At 36.3% G+C, this 18,866-nt stretch overlaps 1 protein-coding gene across 3 annotated transcripts in view; it reads left to right on the forward strand.

The window, feature by feature from the left end:
- The first annotated feature begins 162 nt into the window (after positions 1 to 162).
- The window catches only part of LOC105398238 (CCR4-NOT transcription complex subunit 6), a 106,165-nt gene continuing 87,461 nt past the window's right edge, over positions 163 to 18,866 (forward strand). For 2 of the 3 annotated variants that reach the window (XM_048621678.1, XM_048621680.1), the window contains exons 1-4: positions 163 to 310; positions 1,277 to 1,392; positions 5,495 to 5,688; positions 7,895 to 8,070. In XM_048621678.1, the coding sequence (XP_048477635.1) occupies positions 1,285 to 1,392; positions 5,495 to 5,688; positions 7,895 to 8,070 (478 nt within the window). In that variant the 5' untranslated portion in view covers positions 163 to 310; positions 1,277 to 1,284. Of the gene's footprint in view, positions 311 to 409; positions 683 to 1,276; positions 1,393 to 5,494; positions 5,689 to 7,894; positions 8,071 to 18,866 lie in introns of those variants that run through there. The other variant, XM_048621679.1, reaches the window with a different exon arrangement.

Raw genomic sequence — 18,866 nt, forward strand, 5'->3', positions numbered from 1 at the left:
TGTGCAAAGATAACGTGGTTTAACAATAGGTCTTTCGTAAAGAACTTTCTATACCAACACTTTCGCCTTCGAAGAAAAAAGTTCTACAATGCAGTACTTTTTCTGAGGATCAATATTTTAATCTGTGGCCAGCATAGAAAAACAGAAAGTTCCAGATTTCGCCGCATAATCGCATTCGTATGTCGCTGCAGTCGGTAAATGGACGTTTGATGTCGTGTTTGTCAAGATTGTGCTATTGTGTGTTTACAGCTATTATTTCTCATTTACTATCATCCCAATCAAAGTTAAAGGAATTAAGGGGTAGATGAAGGTAATTAAAGTATTATTTCACTAATATTTGCAAGAAATCATCACTCAATTGTCCAATAAAGCCACCGCTTGGAGACCAACTTTGGTGTCGATCCATTTCGCTTTCATGTCAGCTGTATAGCAATGATACGCATTTCTTTACAATTCGCAATGAGAATGACTTAAAGTGTATGTATTTGTTTTAAATAGGTATTTAATTGGCTTTGGAAGCATATGGTGTAAGCCTTAAACCGTTATTCGATGGGTAAACTCCAGGAATAGCGGAGGTTATGGCAAGTTGTCGTTGTCCTTATTTCTCATTCGAAGATAATGATGTTGTTTGATACAACTCCTTGTTACCACGGCTAAAATGATTTCTCGCCGTACTTACAAGGTATTCATGGTCTATTGGCATATTAAGTTGTTGTTATTTTAAAGTTTGCATAGAATAACTGTAAGGCAGTTTTTGACTCTAGTTATATGTATTTTCATGAACCTGTTGTAGTATTCTATAATTGTAAGAATAATATAATTATATATTCTATAATTCTATTCTATTCTATTCTAACCTATTCCATACCTACTTTCTCTTCTCAGAATATTGGTAGGTATTTATCCAAAGTAATATATTGTGAAAACAACCTATTATAGCCTAGATTGCTAGAAATGCTTATGCTTAATCTATGTAAATTGTAAACAAACTCATTGATGGATGGTGTTATTTTTTGTAATTTGGTTATATTCACCCATTACTACCCATTCACACAATTATAGTTCTACTTAATATTGATAGTTTAGTTTAGATACATGTAGAAATTAAGTTCTCTGAGCAAAATAGTAATTATGTTGTTAAGTATAAACCTATAAAAGTATTCCTCAATTAATTTGAAACATTCCTTGTGTATTTTAAAAGTAAATATTATTTTATTACATCACAATTTTTTCAATTCTGTCCTTGTAACTACTCTATGTGTGGCTTATATTCCAGGTGACAGTATGTCTCGCAACAAAGACAAGCATGAGGGCGCTAACAATCGCTCGTACCACATCATGTCAGAGGCGGAGCGGGCGTCTGGCCGGCGAGGGGGCTGGACCTCTCTTGAGGTAACTATCCCACATCTTTACTGTAGTACCAAATAAATGTATTTTCTTTCTTTCAAAATATTGTAATAGTTAAATGTAAACTTACGAAGGACTTGATTTTTCACTACTATCATCATACTTGGGTTTACGTCGGTTGGATATTATATATCACACCACATAAAAAGTTACTAATAAGGCTTATAACTAGGACTTTTAACAGACCTTGGTCTCCTGTTGCATTGATACATTACAGACATTACAAAATCTGATCTATCCTGTGCGGACTTTGTCCCAACATACACCTACGCTTAATGCTGACCCTTATGGTGCCCTAGATCCTGCATATACCTTGTAGGCTTGTTCCTATATCACCATGAAAAATTCAGTACATATTCCCCAGAACCTATGTGAATGTGGATTAGTTATATTTGTGGCATTCATAAAATTTCTTCAGTCTTTAATCATACACTGTGGGACATTTTCAGATATCTCCCAATCTATAGAATACCAAAAATGATGCTCCCTGTACACAAAACAAAAAAAAACAAACACTCACGCCTTGTACTAATGTACTCCCTTGCGGGGTAGGCAGAGGTGCATTGTTGAACCCACTTTTCGCCAGTGTTGTTTTGTTCGTCCCAATGAAATAGGGGGCAGGCCTATTGCCATTTTTCGGGCACATCCAAGACCCGAGAACAAATATCTGTGTTTAAACAAATATCTGCCCCAGCCGGGAATCGAACCCAGGACCTTCGGCTCAGTAGTCAGGCTCACTAACCACTACGCCATTCGGTCGTCGCTCTCTGTAGTGCTGCCCATATGCATATTGTAGCATCACTACACTAAGTACACAATATGCCAAACAAGGGCGTACCCAGGATTTCAGCTAGGGGGGGGCAGCTCTTGAGATGATGGTCGGTCGGGTATATTGAAACAAAAATCATGAAAATTTACTTTTATTAAGGTCAACTAGGCCAATTGCGTCTACGGGCCAAATTAATCTTTTCGATCCTATTTGAAAACGGCTTTATCAATATTGAAAAATGCCATCTAGTTAGGGTGGCTTAAACTAAATACTTTACATGAACTGCAGGCAGATGGTGTTGTAGTCAACATAATATTATCCAAGTATTCAGTCATTTTGTGATTTGCACATTTTTTTGAAAGTTTGGTAGTGTGACAGGTGATTGAAAATGTGAATCTAAAGTTTTCTTTATCAATTGATATTATTCAGTAGGTATTCTAAAGAATATATGTCTATATAAGACACAAATTTTCAATGAAATAGCTTTATTTGATGAATTAATGATGTTAATTTTTTTATGTTTGATAAAAGTCTTGGGGTAAATGCGTTAGGCGTAATGGGGCTATTGCGATTGTTGCAACGCATTGCCTCAAAATAGAAATCATCAACATTTTAATACATACATAATTATGCTCACGACTGTAGTCACCCGCTTTTCGCTGTAAATTTGTATCGCCGTTTTTTATTGAGTACAATGCACTAAAGTTGTCGGGTAAGTGCAAGTGTACAACCCGACTGTCAGATTTTTTCAAGCTGCCCGAAGGCCTCTGACTAGACTTAACAACTGCTGCCGAAGCAGCAACCGGGACCCACGGCTTAACGTGCCATCCAAAGCACGGAAGCATCCAGAAAAGAACCATTTGAAATCGGTCATCCATCCAAGACTGACCGTGCCATGTGTTAACCTCAGTGATCAGTTACGATCACTGAAACCAGCTCGATAAGGATTTTTACTATTTATGAATGAACACTAAACTTATTGGAGAGTATGGGTTTTGCCATGCACATATTTTAATTGATATCTAAGTTTAATACCCGTATTTGATCCAATCTTACTATTTTTCTAAAGAATATAAATGAGAGGATGTATGGATGTTACTTTATTTTATTCACAACTTTACTGTCACTCACCACTATTAAATCTACATTCTTACTCACTTTACAGGAGTACTTAGGTAGTTCTTTTTTCATAAAAATGTTATTTGGATTTATCATGGAGTAAATGCGTTATTGCTAATTATTGCTAATTATTGCTAATTAAAACCTACCCTATATAACATTAATAATCAACAATATGTCTAGGTATGTAACGTTAGGTATGTCTATCTTTTGTAAAGTTAAGAAAATGTTAAGTTAAAACTTTTTAAGTATAAGTAATCATAGAAAAAGAAGTGCGACTCCCTCCCCACAGACAAACCAATATGTACTTGATTTTGTGGGATGTATTAGGTTAAGCTTATTTGTGAAATAAATATATTTATTCATTTATTCATTCATTCATGAAAATTAGACGCATTTTCCTGATTTCTACTAAATCATCTGTGAATTCGTCAATAGTTTCTTTTGGCTAAATTAACTGCAATACTATTGCACAAAAAAATTAACTGGATAAAACTCTCTTATTTTCTTACATACTAAAAACACATTTGCCTCAAACCTGGAAAATGCGTTCAAAATCACGATTTTTTTAAGACACTAAATAAGAAACTTTTATTAGATTCCAGCAAAGAAATCAATGCTTTAAATTTGTTAAGAAATTTTTGTTCAATAGTCGTTAGTTTCTTAAAGTAAATATCTCACTTTTATATTAAATTTTTCATACCTTTGCTCCCATTATTCCGAAAACTTTTAGTGATCTAAAAATACAACGTAACCCCAGTTGACCTTAATTAGTTTGATTAAGATACAAAACAAAATAGGTAGGTAGGTAAGAGTAGATAACACGTTTTTAATTCCGACTTGGCAGGAAAATTTACGTTTATTTTATCTTCTAGGGGGGGGCAGCTGCCCCCCCTGCCCCTACCTGGGTACGCCCTTGTGCCAAAAGCAGGGCAAAAGTATCAAGTTAAATTTAAAGATATTCAGGTGACTCTTTGTAAGATAATTAAGGATAAGGCACAAGGGCACTGCTAGGTCTAGCCACTTAGTTTCATGACTGAATGCTAATTTTCGTATTTTCCTTCTTTGTAAGTGTATTTTAACTATTTCCAAGCCACTATCCTATTAATAAAAACACCAGTCGGTAACTTATTAAATGAATTTTACTCAAAAACATACATATTTAAAAATCACAATTTTTTTACGGTAATGTGACATTAAAGAAAAAGCTTTAATTTATTTCTGAAATTACTGGTTTTTCATGACCCAACATGTAACTAGGCCAGTAGGACAAGTTAATCATTCCAAACTTTCCAAAATCGTATAAAGGTGACTAAGTAACAGTGTTTAGGCATTGGTCTGTATTTTTTATCAAACTACACCATTTGACTTTGTAATACATTTGTTGCGTCAAGTCGAACCGGCAACAGAAGGATGCGGTTAGATTTGACTTTACGAAATGTATGTCACATGATTATTCCGCTCGTCATTAGCGAGTGTCGCAAGCGCATCGATATGGACGCTGAAACACTGCAATGTCAACACTTATCTTAACATTTCAATGTTATTGTTTGTAATTTATTTGTATTACCTATGCAGCTGCATTTTATTGCATTAGGGTATGTTTCGACAGTATTATGTTTTGAAAAATGATAACTTCATCACCATAATGGTGAGTGAGTTAAGATATTATAAATTGTTTTGTGAAGAAAGATAGGTTTCTAATGTTTCTAGGTTTCTTGAATGTTATGCTACCCGACTTTCTAACTCTTTAGCTACATTGCTCAGTTCTTTTATTTTCCCATTGTGATTTCACATAATCAGATTTCTCAGTTGCTATGAACACTAGAAAAGATTCTTACCTATTAATTACTTAGTCCTAACTTAAGAATGATTATTATTATAAAATACATACTTACATTAGTAAACAGATTCCTTATTACCTTTGTAAAAGAGATCAAGGGCAAGGACTAGAAATTGGCGTATAATCATATCAATCTTCTGCGACTCTATATAAATATGATATCAAATATCCTTTTCATTAAACATACCTTTTAGGATTTAAGTATATGGTTACATACCATAGTGTGCTTTCCTTGGAAAGTTCCTTCTCGGCAAATATCTCGGCATCATTGAAATATTGTTAACATACTCAAATTAAGCTGGCCAGCATAAAAGTTGCAAAGTATTTCTACAGATGAACCAACATTCCGCTTCCAGGTAACAGGAGGTGTGCGCGCCCTAGCGCCGCAGCTGTTCCAGCTCACGCACCTCACCGCCCTCTACCTGAACGACAACTCTCTGCAGCGGATCCCCCCGGACATCAACCTGCTGGTCAACCTGCACCAGCTGGATATATCGAATAATAAGCTGAGGTCGCTGCCGGCGGAGCTGGGCGATCTTATACAGCTTAGGTGAGTGCTGAATTTTACATACTTATACTCACGCGTGTGTGCCAAAAGGGTAGGTGGATACTATGAACCTCCATAACCCACGATCCTGAGTATCCTGACATACTTCTTTCTATATTATTAGATACTAGCTGTTGCTCTGCTTCTTTTTTAAAGGTTTTCTCGTCGGCATACCGGTTGTAAAGTAGCCTATGTGTCTATCTAGGGTGTCATATACGGACACTCTAAATTTTATCTAAATAGCTACGGCCGTTTTCCCTTGAAAGAGTAACAAACATCCATACATACAAACTTTCGCGTTTGTAATGTTAGTTAGATTTAGGACAGTGCTGTGGGCGCTCCTTGGGAGAGGCTTATGTCCAGCAGTGGACGTTAGGGCTAATTATGAAGATGATGTTATTTAGTAGAATAAAGTATGCCTAACTTCATTGAATACCAAAATATATAGATAAAGATAGAGGATAAACATATTGTAAACATAATTTTACATGGAAAGCTTGTTTTGAATGCAAGTAAGATAATTATGCTCATAATAATACAATGTGTTGTTGACATACAGCTAGAGTGCAACCTTGTAACATAAATTAACTGATCTTAAACTGGTTGGGCAGGTACGTCCCAATCTAAAGTAAATAAAATGAATAAGTGTATATTTACGCCAGAGTCAAAACACAAGATTTCAATAAAACTATACTGTAAATTAGATTTATTCTTCTGTTAGGTAACTCATACACCATTCAGTGTGTAGTACCTTGGATTTGACTTTCTATTCTATGAAATATTTCGTCACACGCCTACACAGCACACACTGTAGAGTTTATGTAGCTAGAATTCTACGCTATTTCACAGACAGGATTGTATTTTTCATTTTAGATTTAGCTGCAATCAATTTGTTGCTTCAGATATTGTTGCACAATCTCATTTTTTATATTCTGTGTAGGGGTATTAGAAACTGCACCTGGCTCACTCGCATGGAACCTTATCACAATCTAATCGTCATCTTATGACATTATTAAAGACAATAACCACATCACATACATTTTACACCGTCGTAGGCATTTCTATTAGATTGATGAAAGAATTACCCTTATACTTGCATCCTGCTATCCAATCCTAACATAATATTGTTATTCTTGAAGTCAGGTGCAGTGTTACGTTCGTACGTACTCGTAATTTCTAGGAAAAACAGCTTAATGTACACTTACATAATAGTTTCAGTTTAATAACTAGTAATCAGCAATCGATCGAAATAGCATAATAATGTGGCTTCGACACGTAGCTATAATTTGCTTAGCTGTAGTTTATTCATAATTTATGTCAACTGTATGTGCGCGAAAATGTCATTGAACTACCAATGTGCCCGCTACAGTTGTTCAAAGAAAAAAACCCTCTAAAAACACAGGTAAAGATAGGACCGTCTCCCGTGAACTGTTAATAGATAGGGGAATGTATGAACTTCATTCAAGATAGAGTTGTTTTGATAAACGGCCGGTTTGTTTTCTATAATATAAACCGGTTTTGTTTTTGTACACTCTGACACGTCACTTTACATAATATTGGATGTTCGCAGAACGAGTTGTACGTCAACGACCTTACACAATCGCGTCATAACATAATCCATGCAGAGATGAACTATTATTATTATGATTTTGTAGCCACAAAGTTCATTTTTCATACAAAATATTAAGGAGGTGACAATTTACTTAAACTAGTGCCCACTGTTCCTCGCTTATGTTTCTACATGCAGGTAATAATAATTGAAGTTTGAAAATGTATTACGCACAATTTAACATTCGGTAGACTATACGATCTATTGGATGAAGAAAATATGAATACCTTCTGGGCTAGATAGACATTTAAACCAGTCGTTGAGGCATGCTCATTGCTTATAGTGTGTTGGCTATGATGAATCTACAATATTTTGTACCGCGTGTCAATAACGAAATAAAATAACAATATCTGAAGAAATGTAATTTCGCTTTTTCATATGTCTTGTTATTAAAAAAAAAAATACTTCCTAAAAATAAAATAAAATAATAATCGTAGCTCTAGCTCTGTCTAAATTATACCTACCTTCCTAATCCCATTAATATATGCCACCTAAATTTTTGTATTGATCACTGATCCCCTACGTAATCTACATTCTACACACATATAAGTATTAAGTTAAACCACCAAATCCTTTACTGACTTAACCTCTCATCCGCAGAGAGCTGCTCCTCCACAACAACTACCTTCGGGTTCTCCCGTACGAGCTGGGCAAGCTGTTCCACCTGCAGATGCTGGGCCTGCAGGGAAACCCGCTGGGCAAGGAGATGCTGTCCATCTACAACGACAGCAACGGCACCACGAAGCTGAGGACGTATATGCTCGACAATTTGCAAGGTGAGTGGGTTTTTGGAGTGTTTTAACGCGGATAATGATGAAATGACTTTCGGACAATGCGGATATAGTGTAAGAATCTATTCAGGAAGACTCTTATTATGAATCCTAAGAGTCAATGCTAGGATATAGGAAGTCGGTAACGTCTCCTGAAACGCGTTATGGAGGTTTAGGTGTCCAGATAAGTAGATTCGCTAGCCCTCGGCTAAGAGATGCTGTCCATCTACAACGACAGCAACGGCACCACGAAGCTGAGGACGTATATACTCGACAATTTGCAAGGTGAGGGCTTTTTTGAATCTTTAGTGGAGTGTCGCGGAGAATGTCAATTTTTGAGTGCGGATCGAATGTTCAGATACCTTGGGGCGCAAGACGCGCACGTCACGAATGTCGGTTTAAACCACATTCGGCCCATCACTAGTTTTTATAATAATTCCGTCACATTAGATATCAAATTTATATTTACTTGAAAAAGAAAAGGCAATTTCTATAAATTTAAAATTTCTATATTGCAAGTTGTAATGCTACATGTCATTTGGATTTTTACTGTTACTTCGGTAATTTGTCAATACCGTTATACCAAAAACTCAAAGTTAATACCATTGTATTGATACTCCGTTAAGTATTTTGGCACGCAATTGTGATAATTTTTGACAGCGTTTGTCTTTTGTTTTATGGCAAAATCACTGCAGTTTTCTCCAAGAAATATTTTTCTGTATTATTTATTATCTACTATCACAATAACGTACTGTAGCCATTGAGAAATTAAGAGGATGCATATTGAATGTCACCTGGCAAAGCTTAATAAGCCTTAAAATGCCTTATAATTATAATGATTAGGGCGTGGAGTAATACAGCTAAACAGTGCCACTTATTCGGTCTATGGGGCCCGTTGCACTTCCAGTATGAGACAGACAGTGGTAGCCAACTTTCTTCATCCTTAGACCAAAATTTGGACCTTAGAACATTTTATCTATATGTATAAGTGCTTAATAAGTTGTCAGTTTTCCAAAGAGAATATTCTTTAGAAAAGTCAATGACTCCAGTAGGCATATAAATGGACTCAGAACTAATAAAAACTGAATCTATTTTAGGTCACCTCGAACAAAAGCGTTACAGATTACAAATCAGGCGTTCGCATGTTTTAACATTTGCAAATAAAATATATCGTTCAATGACCTGCTAGTGTTTATCGCAGATGCTCGTTTGTTTATTATGATAGTGGCGCCATCTGTTGGGTTTTTATAGAGTTGTTAGTTTGTAGTTTAGGTACCTTTCACTAGAGGTCTCTGGTATTAATTATTTTGTTATGGTCCATGGGACACCCCGTTGGGCATATTCACCGTCTTTTTTGATGAACCTGTCTAGTGCCTTCCGATACGAAACATAAATGATCAGATTTATATGATTATAACAAAAATATTTTGATTGCCATCATCCATATTTTTCGGTAGTTAAGTACATTATTTTCCCAATCATTATAAGTAGTTACGAAGGTGAAGATAGGAGACAAAATTAGGTACCTACATCACATATACATTCTAACTCAGAGACAAACATCGAGCTTTGTTGAAATCAGTTGAAAAGTAAAAGCACCTAGTAAACTAACTTTTAAAAGTTATCTTTTCTTTTATTTGCAAATCTCGTGTTAGAACTTTGTTGCGGAGACCGCCGGTGGCCATTGTTTAAAACTGCAAGACTAATTAAAGAGCGAAAGCTAGATTTGACCTTTTCTTTTTTTCAAGCTAATTAGTTTATTTGCACGTTTTAACTTTCAAAGACACTTTATTATATTTTTATGTTTTACGCGTAGGTACTTATCCCTCGTGCGAAATTGATATCTTTATAATTATGTTTCATTTGTTTTATCCATGACCAACTTTTCCGAGTTTCGCTGCACCTTATAATCCAAGGAGTCAGCTAACTACATGCTAAATTATAAAAAAAAATGATCCAGTCATTTTACGTGAAACAGAACAAATATTTATCGATCCATATTTACAAACTTTCACGGTTATTATAAGTAGGTCGAATGATTTATTTATTAACATTTAAAATGCTGATAGGGTGAACGAATTGTACCGTAACAGTGTTGAACTGTACAGTAGAAATTTTAATTTAAATCGTTTTTTTTATTAATTAAGTTTAAGGTGCAGAAACGTAGACGTTGACGCTTGAATGCTTGCTGGAGGCAAATTAACTAGTTTTCCTGTTAAGATATACATATATCTAATCTGATAGACACAGCCAAGTTGTTTTGTTATAAGAACTATATTTAGGAAATAAAATGAAAATAAAATGATAAATCCCGGGTGGAATTTATTTTTGAAATTAAAATGGGACCAACTCATGCGCATATCATTTTTTTAAAATAAGCTTTCCATAACTAATTATTACATAAGTCGACAAACATAAAAAAACATACATATACTTACAAACGATTTGAGAACCTCCTCCTTTTTTAAAGTCTGTAAAAATAAAGCGTCATCATTATCTTGATCCATATTTGTATCGGTGGTAGGATACTGCTATTTCAAGGCTATAAAATAGGTCAAACAATAATTTCACGCTACTTTTATCGAAAACTCCAATTCCTACAATGCCTAGCTCAACCGGGGCTGAATTTAAAAGTAAAATTGTTGACCTGTTCTTATCTATGGCACGACTACCAACAACACAGTATAAAAGCAGCCACAAAGTGGAACTGGGTTAGTAAAATAAACTGGGTTCCGATTCTACTAAATGAATCACGGTTTATTGGCGTGCCTTCGCCAACTCCACCGTTTTATTTCCGGCACAAAACATTCTAACAAATACTAATAAATTCATTCAAACATGTATAAAAAGTCACTTTAAAAAACTCGCAGAAAATACAGACACTATAATAATAATAATAATAATAATATGTGGGGACATCTCACACACGGCCATCCAACCCCAAGCTAGGCCGAACCTGTGTTATGGGTGTCGGACAGCTGATATATTTAGATAATAATAATAATGTCCTCCTAGCCGAATTTCGGCTACGGCGGCCAATCTCAATTGAGATCAGCCATGTACGCAGGAGTAGATTATAGTGCCCAAGTGTGTGCGCAGTACACAGGAGCACTCTCTGTTCCATCACTCTCATAACCCAATGGGACGGATTGACCGACACGACTGGAGAGAGCTAGGCGCAGGACCGACTGCTTTACATGCCCATCCGACAGCATGGATCGTTTCACTGTTTCGGACAACAGGTGATCAGCCTTCTATGTCCTAACCAAACTTAGAACCACAATTTAGAAACACAAATTGATGGTCCCACCCGGGAATCGAACCCAGGACCTCTGGGTCATGAAGCGAAGCTTCTACCACTAGACCACAGAGGCAGTCAACTAGTATCTATCTATCTATATATTTAGATAAATATATAGATAGATAGATACTAATTATAAATATCAACAGCCAAGACCCGAGAACAAATATCTGTGTTTAAACAAATATCTGCCCCAGCCGGGAATCGAACCCGGGACCTTCGGCTCAGCAGTCACGGTCACTAACCACTACGCCATTTGGCCGTCAAAGCACTATAGCAGTAAACTACTTATTTAAGTATAAAGACATAGGTAAGTATATCTAAATATAGGTGAATCGTAGTATTTATTATTACAAGTATGTCAAAGTTACAATATTTTGTACGCCCACGCCAACGGTTGCCTGAAAGCTTAGACAAGCAACATACATATCTCTGCCTGGAAGAGATTGATTTTACCGATGAAGCCGCCTATTTTGTAATGTCTACTGTGTAAAATTATAATGTTGTGTTTTTTATCTATAAAGTCATATTCTAATATTGATATATTGTAATCATACAAGCTCCTAATAAATATTCTATTAAATTATATATAAATATATAATTATAACAAGAAAATGGTTGAGGACACGTCATTCAGCCACCACAAATATAGTAGAATGGTGCCGCGGGCGTCGTGACCTGCGGTTTACGGACATTTTTATACACTTATTAAAGCCTGATGGTATTGCGTTTCAGCTAAATTGAATTGTCTGAATGTTTTCTCTTAGTAGGTGAATTGTTGTTATGTAGGTGAAGAGGTTAAGGCAGATGGGCTTTTTCTGTATCTCATTGAATACTTGCTTAGTTATTCCTTTCTCTGCTGGGGAGCAAAAGAGATATATGCTTTTGTACATACCTTTGTGTTATTGTGTCCTGTTTATGTGTACATAATATAAAGAATATGTATCTATGTATGTCCGCCCTTGACATCCCTGCTTGACCCTGTTCCTTGCCTCGTCCTCGGGATCAGCTCCGATGCTCCTAAAGTTTATTATGCTATTTTTTCTCGTGGCGAGCGGTGATAGTCAGATTAGTCAGTTTTATTCATCGAAATTTAAAAATAAGTTGTCTAAACTCTACTTTGAAATAAATTATGAGAACTTATATTTCCCGTCGCATCGTGTATTTGCTCCTGTATAGTTTCCGCTACATATTTTTGAATGTCGGCAGCTTATTTATTTATTTCCATAAAATATTTGTAAGCGAATTTTACATATAGCTTTGTCTGATCCAGATATTCAAATCCAGTAGTTCCTATAAATAAATGTGTGTTTAGGTCATCAAAAGCAGATCTGACCTGTGACACAAAATCAGTTTACAAAAACTGGGTAGGTCATTAGATTAAAAAGAAAAGTAATCTCTTTTATTCAATCTGGCTTTTAAACCATAAAACTGATTCCGTGACTGCCGTGCTAGCTTTTGACAATAAACCTGTGATACGATTGTCTCGCTTGCACACAATAGTGATAGAAAGTGTGGGAAAATGCAACCGTAGTTAATTGTTTTATTTATCTCAAGGAGGTCTTACTCTGATCGGAGAAACTGGCAAGAAGTTTGTGCGTCAGTTTTTACTGGATTTCCCTATTGATTTTTCCTGTTGATATCCAGCGAAAGTGTGCTCTGTAGAATATCTTTTGTATTAACAAAACAATAGTTCCATTATGATACCTCGGTAGTAAATATTAATAGCTACGTGTTAATCTACTATTGTGTGTCACTAATTTGCTTCGCACAAAAAAGCGAGTATGATCAGTTTCGTTCTGCCGTATTGAAATCGTTTGTATATTTTAATATGTAATGAAACGAATCATCAGTGTTGAACTGCATTTAGGTAATTTTTCACGCGGTCTGCTTTTCCTTCATTTGCTAACACTCGCTCAGTGTAAACTTCACGACGAATGTTACACAATTCCAAGAAATATGCACTATTTGAATTTCACCACTAAAAAGTGTTATTACTTACATTGTAATAGCGTTCGTGTATTTTTTCTTATCGTTTGTTCAATAATTACCTTTTAGACCAAGTATTTATCTAATTGCCACTATTAGATCACGATCGCGAGAAAATGCACATTCTGTTATTTCAGTTAAATGCCATTCCGTGAGTTTCGTATTCAATTTTAGAAGATTCGTATTTATTACCGTGATTTATGGCTTTATTGAGTAATGATTCGAGTATGCCGTTTGTTTGTTTGGAGACGTTTTATTGGTAGTTATATATGGTTGGTTCTAGCTGTTACAATGGAGCAACAGAAAGAACATAGTATATATGGGACATGAGACCATAATCTTTACTAATATTATAAATGCGAAAGTAACTGTGTCTGTCTGTCTGATGACTGTCTGTCTGTCTGTTACTCTTTCACGCCAAAACTACTGAACGGATTTGAATGAAATTTGGTATACATACGATCTAGACCCTGGGAAAGAACATAGGCTACTTTTTATCCCGAAATTCCCACGGGAAAACTTTTTAAGGCGAAGCGAAGCGCGCGGGAACAGCTAGTATATTATAAAATCCTCAATGACATCCAAATACTCTACGGTCAATATACAAATTAGTATACAGAAGTTCCTCAAAAATAATTCTGGATGTCATCCCTGTAAAAGCATTCCGCCTCGACAGCAGCTTTAGTCATGACCATAGGCCGAGAAATCCAACGAAAACAGAAATCGAAACCTTCCGATAATCAGAAAGAACATTTTATTTATTGTAAAAGTGAAAATTCATATTTTTTTGTCACGATCACGACTTACCTAAAATCGTGATTCTTTCGGATGTAGAGTATACCACTTAATAAAAGACTATGAAAGCTAATAGAATTATTAGGGACAGCCTTATTTTATATACAATGTGCATTGAACTGTACTGGTGCCTTTTTACTTTTGACAAAGCTTTGCTACATTGACACGCGGTGTTAGTAGAAAACCGCGTTTGTATATTCGCGTGTAGCAATTTTATATCAAATTCCAAACCACGAAACAGGAAAGCCTCAAAAGCCATGCCCTCAATTCTATTTTCGCCAGCAGGATAACTCGTTTTCGATTACGTATGAATACGTTAAGTTTCTATGAGCGTGTTTTGTAACCGCACATCCGGTGAAAAGCGTCTTTTAGGAGCGCAGGCCGCGCCGAATCGAAAGCTTATATCATGTCTCGACCGAGTAGGGCGACCACAAAGACGTGCTATGCTGCTCGGTTTAATTTTTTTTCGTTGCGGTAACTGCTTAATCGCAAATATGATTTTGTCAGTAAAGTAAGTAAATCCAGTAAAGAGTCCAGACAACCCATTACTTGCAATTTAAAAATTACTTTAAAAACATTCGCCATAGAAGCTTCCAATTAATTACTTTTCCATAAAAAAAAACTAAATTAATCTGTTAAGTTTCATTTGCACAAAACCCATGGTCACCTTGACAGTGTTAACAGCTCCAAAAACAATGGCATCGTCACTGACCGATGGCGGGCGCGGCATGACAATGGCGTCCACACGTTGGCGCCAAACGGAGAAAGTCCCGCGAAAGTGAAGCCGGAACCGAACGCCGTGACGTCACCGCCGTTTGCGCAAGCGCAGCCGATGTTGCGAAACCTTTTGTGCATCTCGTTTTCATATCGATACGAGATTATGTGTCGTGTCGGTTACGTAAATGGAGAGAGAGCGGGCCTTTTTAAGGCGTGTTTTGTGCGAATTAAATTAAGTTAAGCTGATAGCGTAAGCCGATTGCGGAAGTGTTTCCGCATGATTGCGTTTCTGTTCTTAATTTAGAAGAAATAACGAAAATGAACGGTTTTGATTTCTGAGATTCAACTATTAGAACATAGGTACATCTCTGTAGCATATTACATTTTGTAAACAATTTAGGTAGTAGTTAGTAGTGTTGATGGCACTTTTTAGAAACCCTTAAAAAGCCTAACGAGACGATCTCTTTGAATATACATCTCACGTAGTCTCGTAAAGCGACGCACATCAAAACTCACTTATACAATGATGTTACTGCCAAATTGTTTTTTGAAAGCTTTCTTGTACAGAGAATGATATTATTCTCGTCGTATAGATTATTATGTACTCATCTCGTTAGGTACCTACCTATATGTAGGTATAATCGTATACCGATGTTTTTGATACTTTTAATGGTACCAATCTTTGAAACGTCTACCATTCCTCTAGTAGCTTTCTTCTTGTTTCAGGCTATCTTAAAAAGTCTATAGATCACATTTAAATCAGAGTTAATTAAACTAGACATGAACCTAAGTCCTGCTAAAATCTACTACAACTCAGCCCATCATTGCTATTGCAAATATTTGGCATCAATTACCAACAATATTTTATAAGTATTAAAACAAATTAGCCGGAAAGATACGAAATCTCATTAAATAATTTACTCTCTCTCTCTCTCTCTATTGAGCTTTTAAACGTCCATTACATAAAAGTACAAAACCTTAAAATCGTTTTAATGTTCTTCTTTCCGAATGGTTTCGAAGAAATTGCTTGAAAGTGTTAAGTTACATCTGACACTCAAGCCATTTCAACAGTTATTGGTAATTCGATTGTATTTTGGATGACTGGAATACTTTTAGTAATTTTGCGCGCGTGTATTTCTCAAATAAATTTAAACCATCACTTCCAATAGTAGAAACTATCGTGGTCAGTTTTCCTAAGTTACCCACCAGACGATATTATTATATATCTGTTTCCACAGACAGACTATTTCTAACTTGTACAATTTATTCAATTTTCGACCTTCAAGCTTTTACGTATCGTTACACAGATTCGGTTGCCTAGGTCAGGATTAGGGTTCCCTCGTAGGTTAAATTACACTGCAGACACTAATCGGATCAAGAGAAGCCACATTACCTTACCACGTTACGCTCTCTTAAAAGTGATTTAGATTGTACCTAACCTCTGTGAACCGGATTATATTACACCATATCAATATTCTGCTAATACCCATCTCTATAGATGAAAAGTTTATAGGTTCTTACGATTATTTATTTTTCAAGTATACGTAAGTTGCCAGGCATAGTTGAAGTCCAAGACTCGTTTTCATACCGATTTACTATTTGAACTGCATATTATGTTGCTTTTCAGTGGACAACTCGATAATTGCATTTCACATTTATTAATCTGTCAGTAGTAGTTGTAATTTTTTAAAACATTTAACTTAATCTACTTCCTATATGAATATTCCACGCGGAGATACGGAATACAAACTGTAGACTTGTAGACAAAGCCAGGTGGAGACGCTCCGGGCTGTAGGGCGGGCGGGCGGCGGCGGCGGCGGACATTAGGTGAAGTGCAAGGACGCGCCGCCCTTGCCACGGGACGCAGTCTGGAGGTCGCCAATGTACCCTTATTTCGTCCCTCCAACGCATTAACGATCGAACTTACCCGCACTTACGTTTGTCCTGCCATTTCAGCCTGCCAATGGGCTTTATGAAGCTACCATTCGGCTAAGCCTCGTTGCGAGACGCAGTTATGATTGGGCTCAAGTTTTATTTGTTTTAGATGACGTCTTGTCTTTCAGAATAAAGTGTCGAAGCGAGTTACAGTAAAAGCGCCAGTTATGTGTCTACAAACAGCAATTGGCGAAATAAGAAAGAAACGATGATTACACGAATTAACGGCGCATCACTTTGCGCATTAGCCAATCGGAAAATTCTATTAGCGTTATTACGTGCAAACTCACCGGAAGCCGGGTTTCACGTGTTCATTTGCTCACCATCGGGACAGCACTAGTGATGTAACCATGACAAGCAAATCTACACCTCATTTCAATACCCATAAGGCTCAGCAGAGGCAGCAGTAGTCGTAAGTAGGCTTGTTTGTGCTAAACACTGGCAAGTTTCTCTCTGATCCACTGCCAAGATAATATTGACAGAGACTTGGAGTACAACTCTTTGTTCAGCTTCTTAAATCAAGTTATGCGATATTAAAATTCAACATTTCAATTGGATTTCAAGGAAAATTATTGAGACGGCCATCTCGAATTTAAATTGTTAATGCAAAACATAAAACTCAATTAGGAACTCAAATATTGTGTACAGTTGAGTTGGAGTAATGAGTACAAGACTGGCAGACTACGGATGGCATGTTTTTGAATGTTGAATAATAAAATAGGGTTCCAAGTATCGAATAATCACGCTATCGGGTTCGGCATCCACGAGCGGGAGAGTCGTTTGCGACTATAAAAAAGTTTTTCAATGCTGAGAAGCGAATATTTGTGTTTATTCTCATGACTCGAGTAAAAATGGAAAGCGGAGCTAATGTCGATAAATGGCGAGAGGAGACATTTAGCGGGTGACGATCTTTAACGACATGTTATTCTGTCGTCAACAGGAAAACTGGTTGGAAATCATACACATTTTCTATCCTCTCAAAACACCATTCAAGCGTACTCGTTATAGAAGAACGACTCGATTTTTTGGTACTTTACGTCTCATTTGAAGGAAATTGTGACTGGTGGTGTCACGCCATTCGAGTTTATCTTATATATCTTTGTGTTTCTTATGTTGTAGACGTAATAGGAAATATCTCACTCTGTTATCTGGGCGAGCCGCGATCGCTGTCATAAAAGTTTTATTGAATCGTCTCGTTATTTAGATGGCTTTTTCGTGTTTCTAATATAATTAATTGGATGGTTTATTGAGATGTTGATTAAGATTATTATTACATACATTCTAGATACAACCTCCAAAAAACCGACTTCAAAGATGATTCAAAAGTAAGAAATAATTTAATTATTACTTTTCATTAATTTATTAAGTAGATTTTATAATTTTGTCAAATTAAATTAGGACCATGCCTTTATTAAAATCGGTCCATAACTGGCGAAGAAATTCGTGGGCATGCCTACATTAAAAATACATACAGACGAATTGAGAACATTATCCATTTTTGCGAAGTCGGTTAAAAGAACAACAGTTTTTTAGGCAGGTACAAAATAATTATTGAAGATAAAGTAACAAGTAAACGTTAAAGTTAGTCACGTAGATTGTGCTTGAAACGTGTAAATGGCCGAGTCCGTGCAGAATCGATGCGCGCTGGATTTCGTCACGGGTTTTACTTGTTACTCTCACCTTAACATATGCTAATGACAACATTTCATATTCGCACCGATACTGGACATGTCATCATAATTGTAATGTATATACGCAACTCTTGCAGTGAGAGTGGTACATATTTATTTATTTGATTTCACACGCGAACTCTAACAGCAGGTCAATGTATCGTCGGATCACTTTCACTGCTCTGTGGCGGAGTGGCCCGCGCACACGCAACGCAGATGTGTATCCTGGATAGATCCTATAGCAGAGTTTACTTTCAAATATCATGAAAGTGTGCCTGGGATCCATTTTCTTCATGCTTCGCGCGGCAGAAGGCTATGAAAAGTATCAGATGTTAATCATTTAAATCAATATCTGAAATTTGGCGTTAATGAATAAATAGATACAACGAATGAAT

This window comes from Plutella xylostella, chromosome 6 (genome assembly GCF_932276165.1).
Source record: "Plutella xylostella chromosome 6, ilPluXylo3.1, whole genome shotgun sequence".
Taxonomy (NCBI): domain Eukaryota; kingdom Metazoa; phylum Arthropoda; class Insecta; order Lepidoptera; family Plutellidae; genus Plutella; species Plutella xylostella.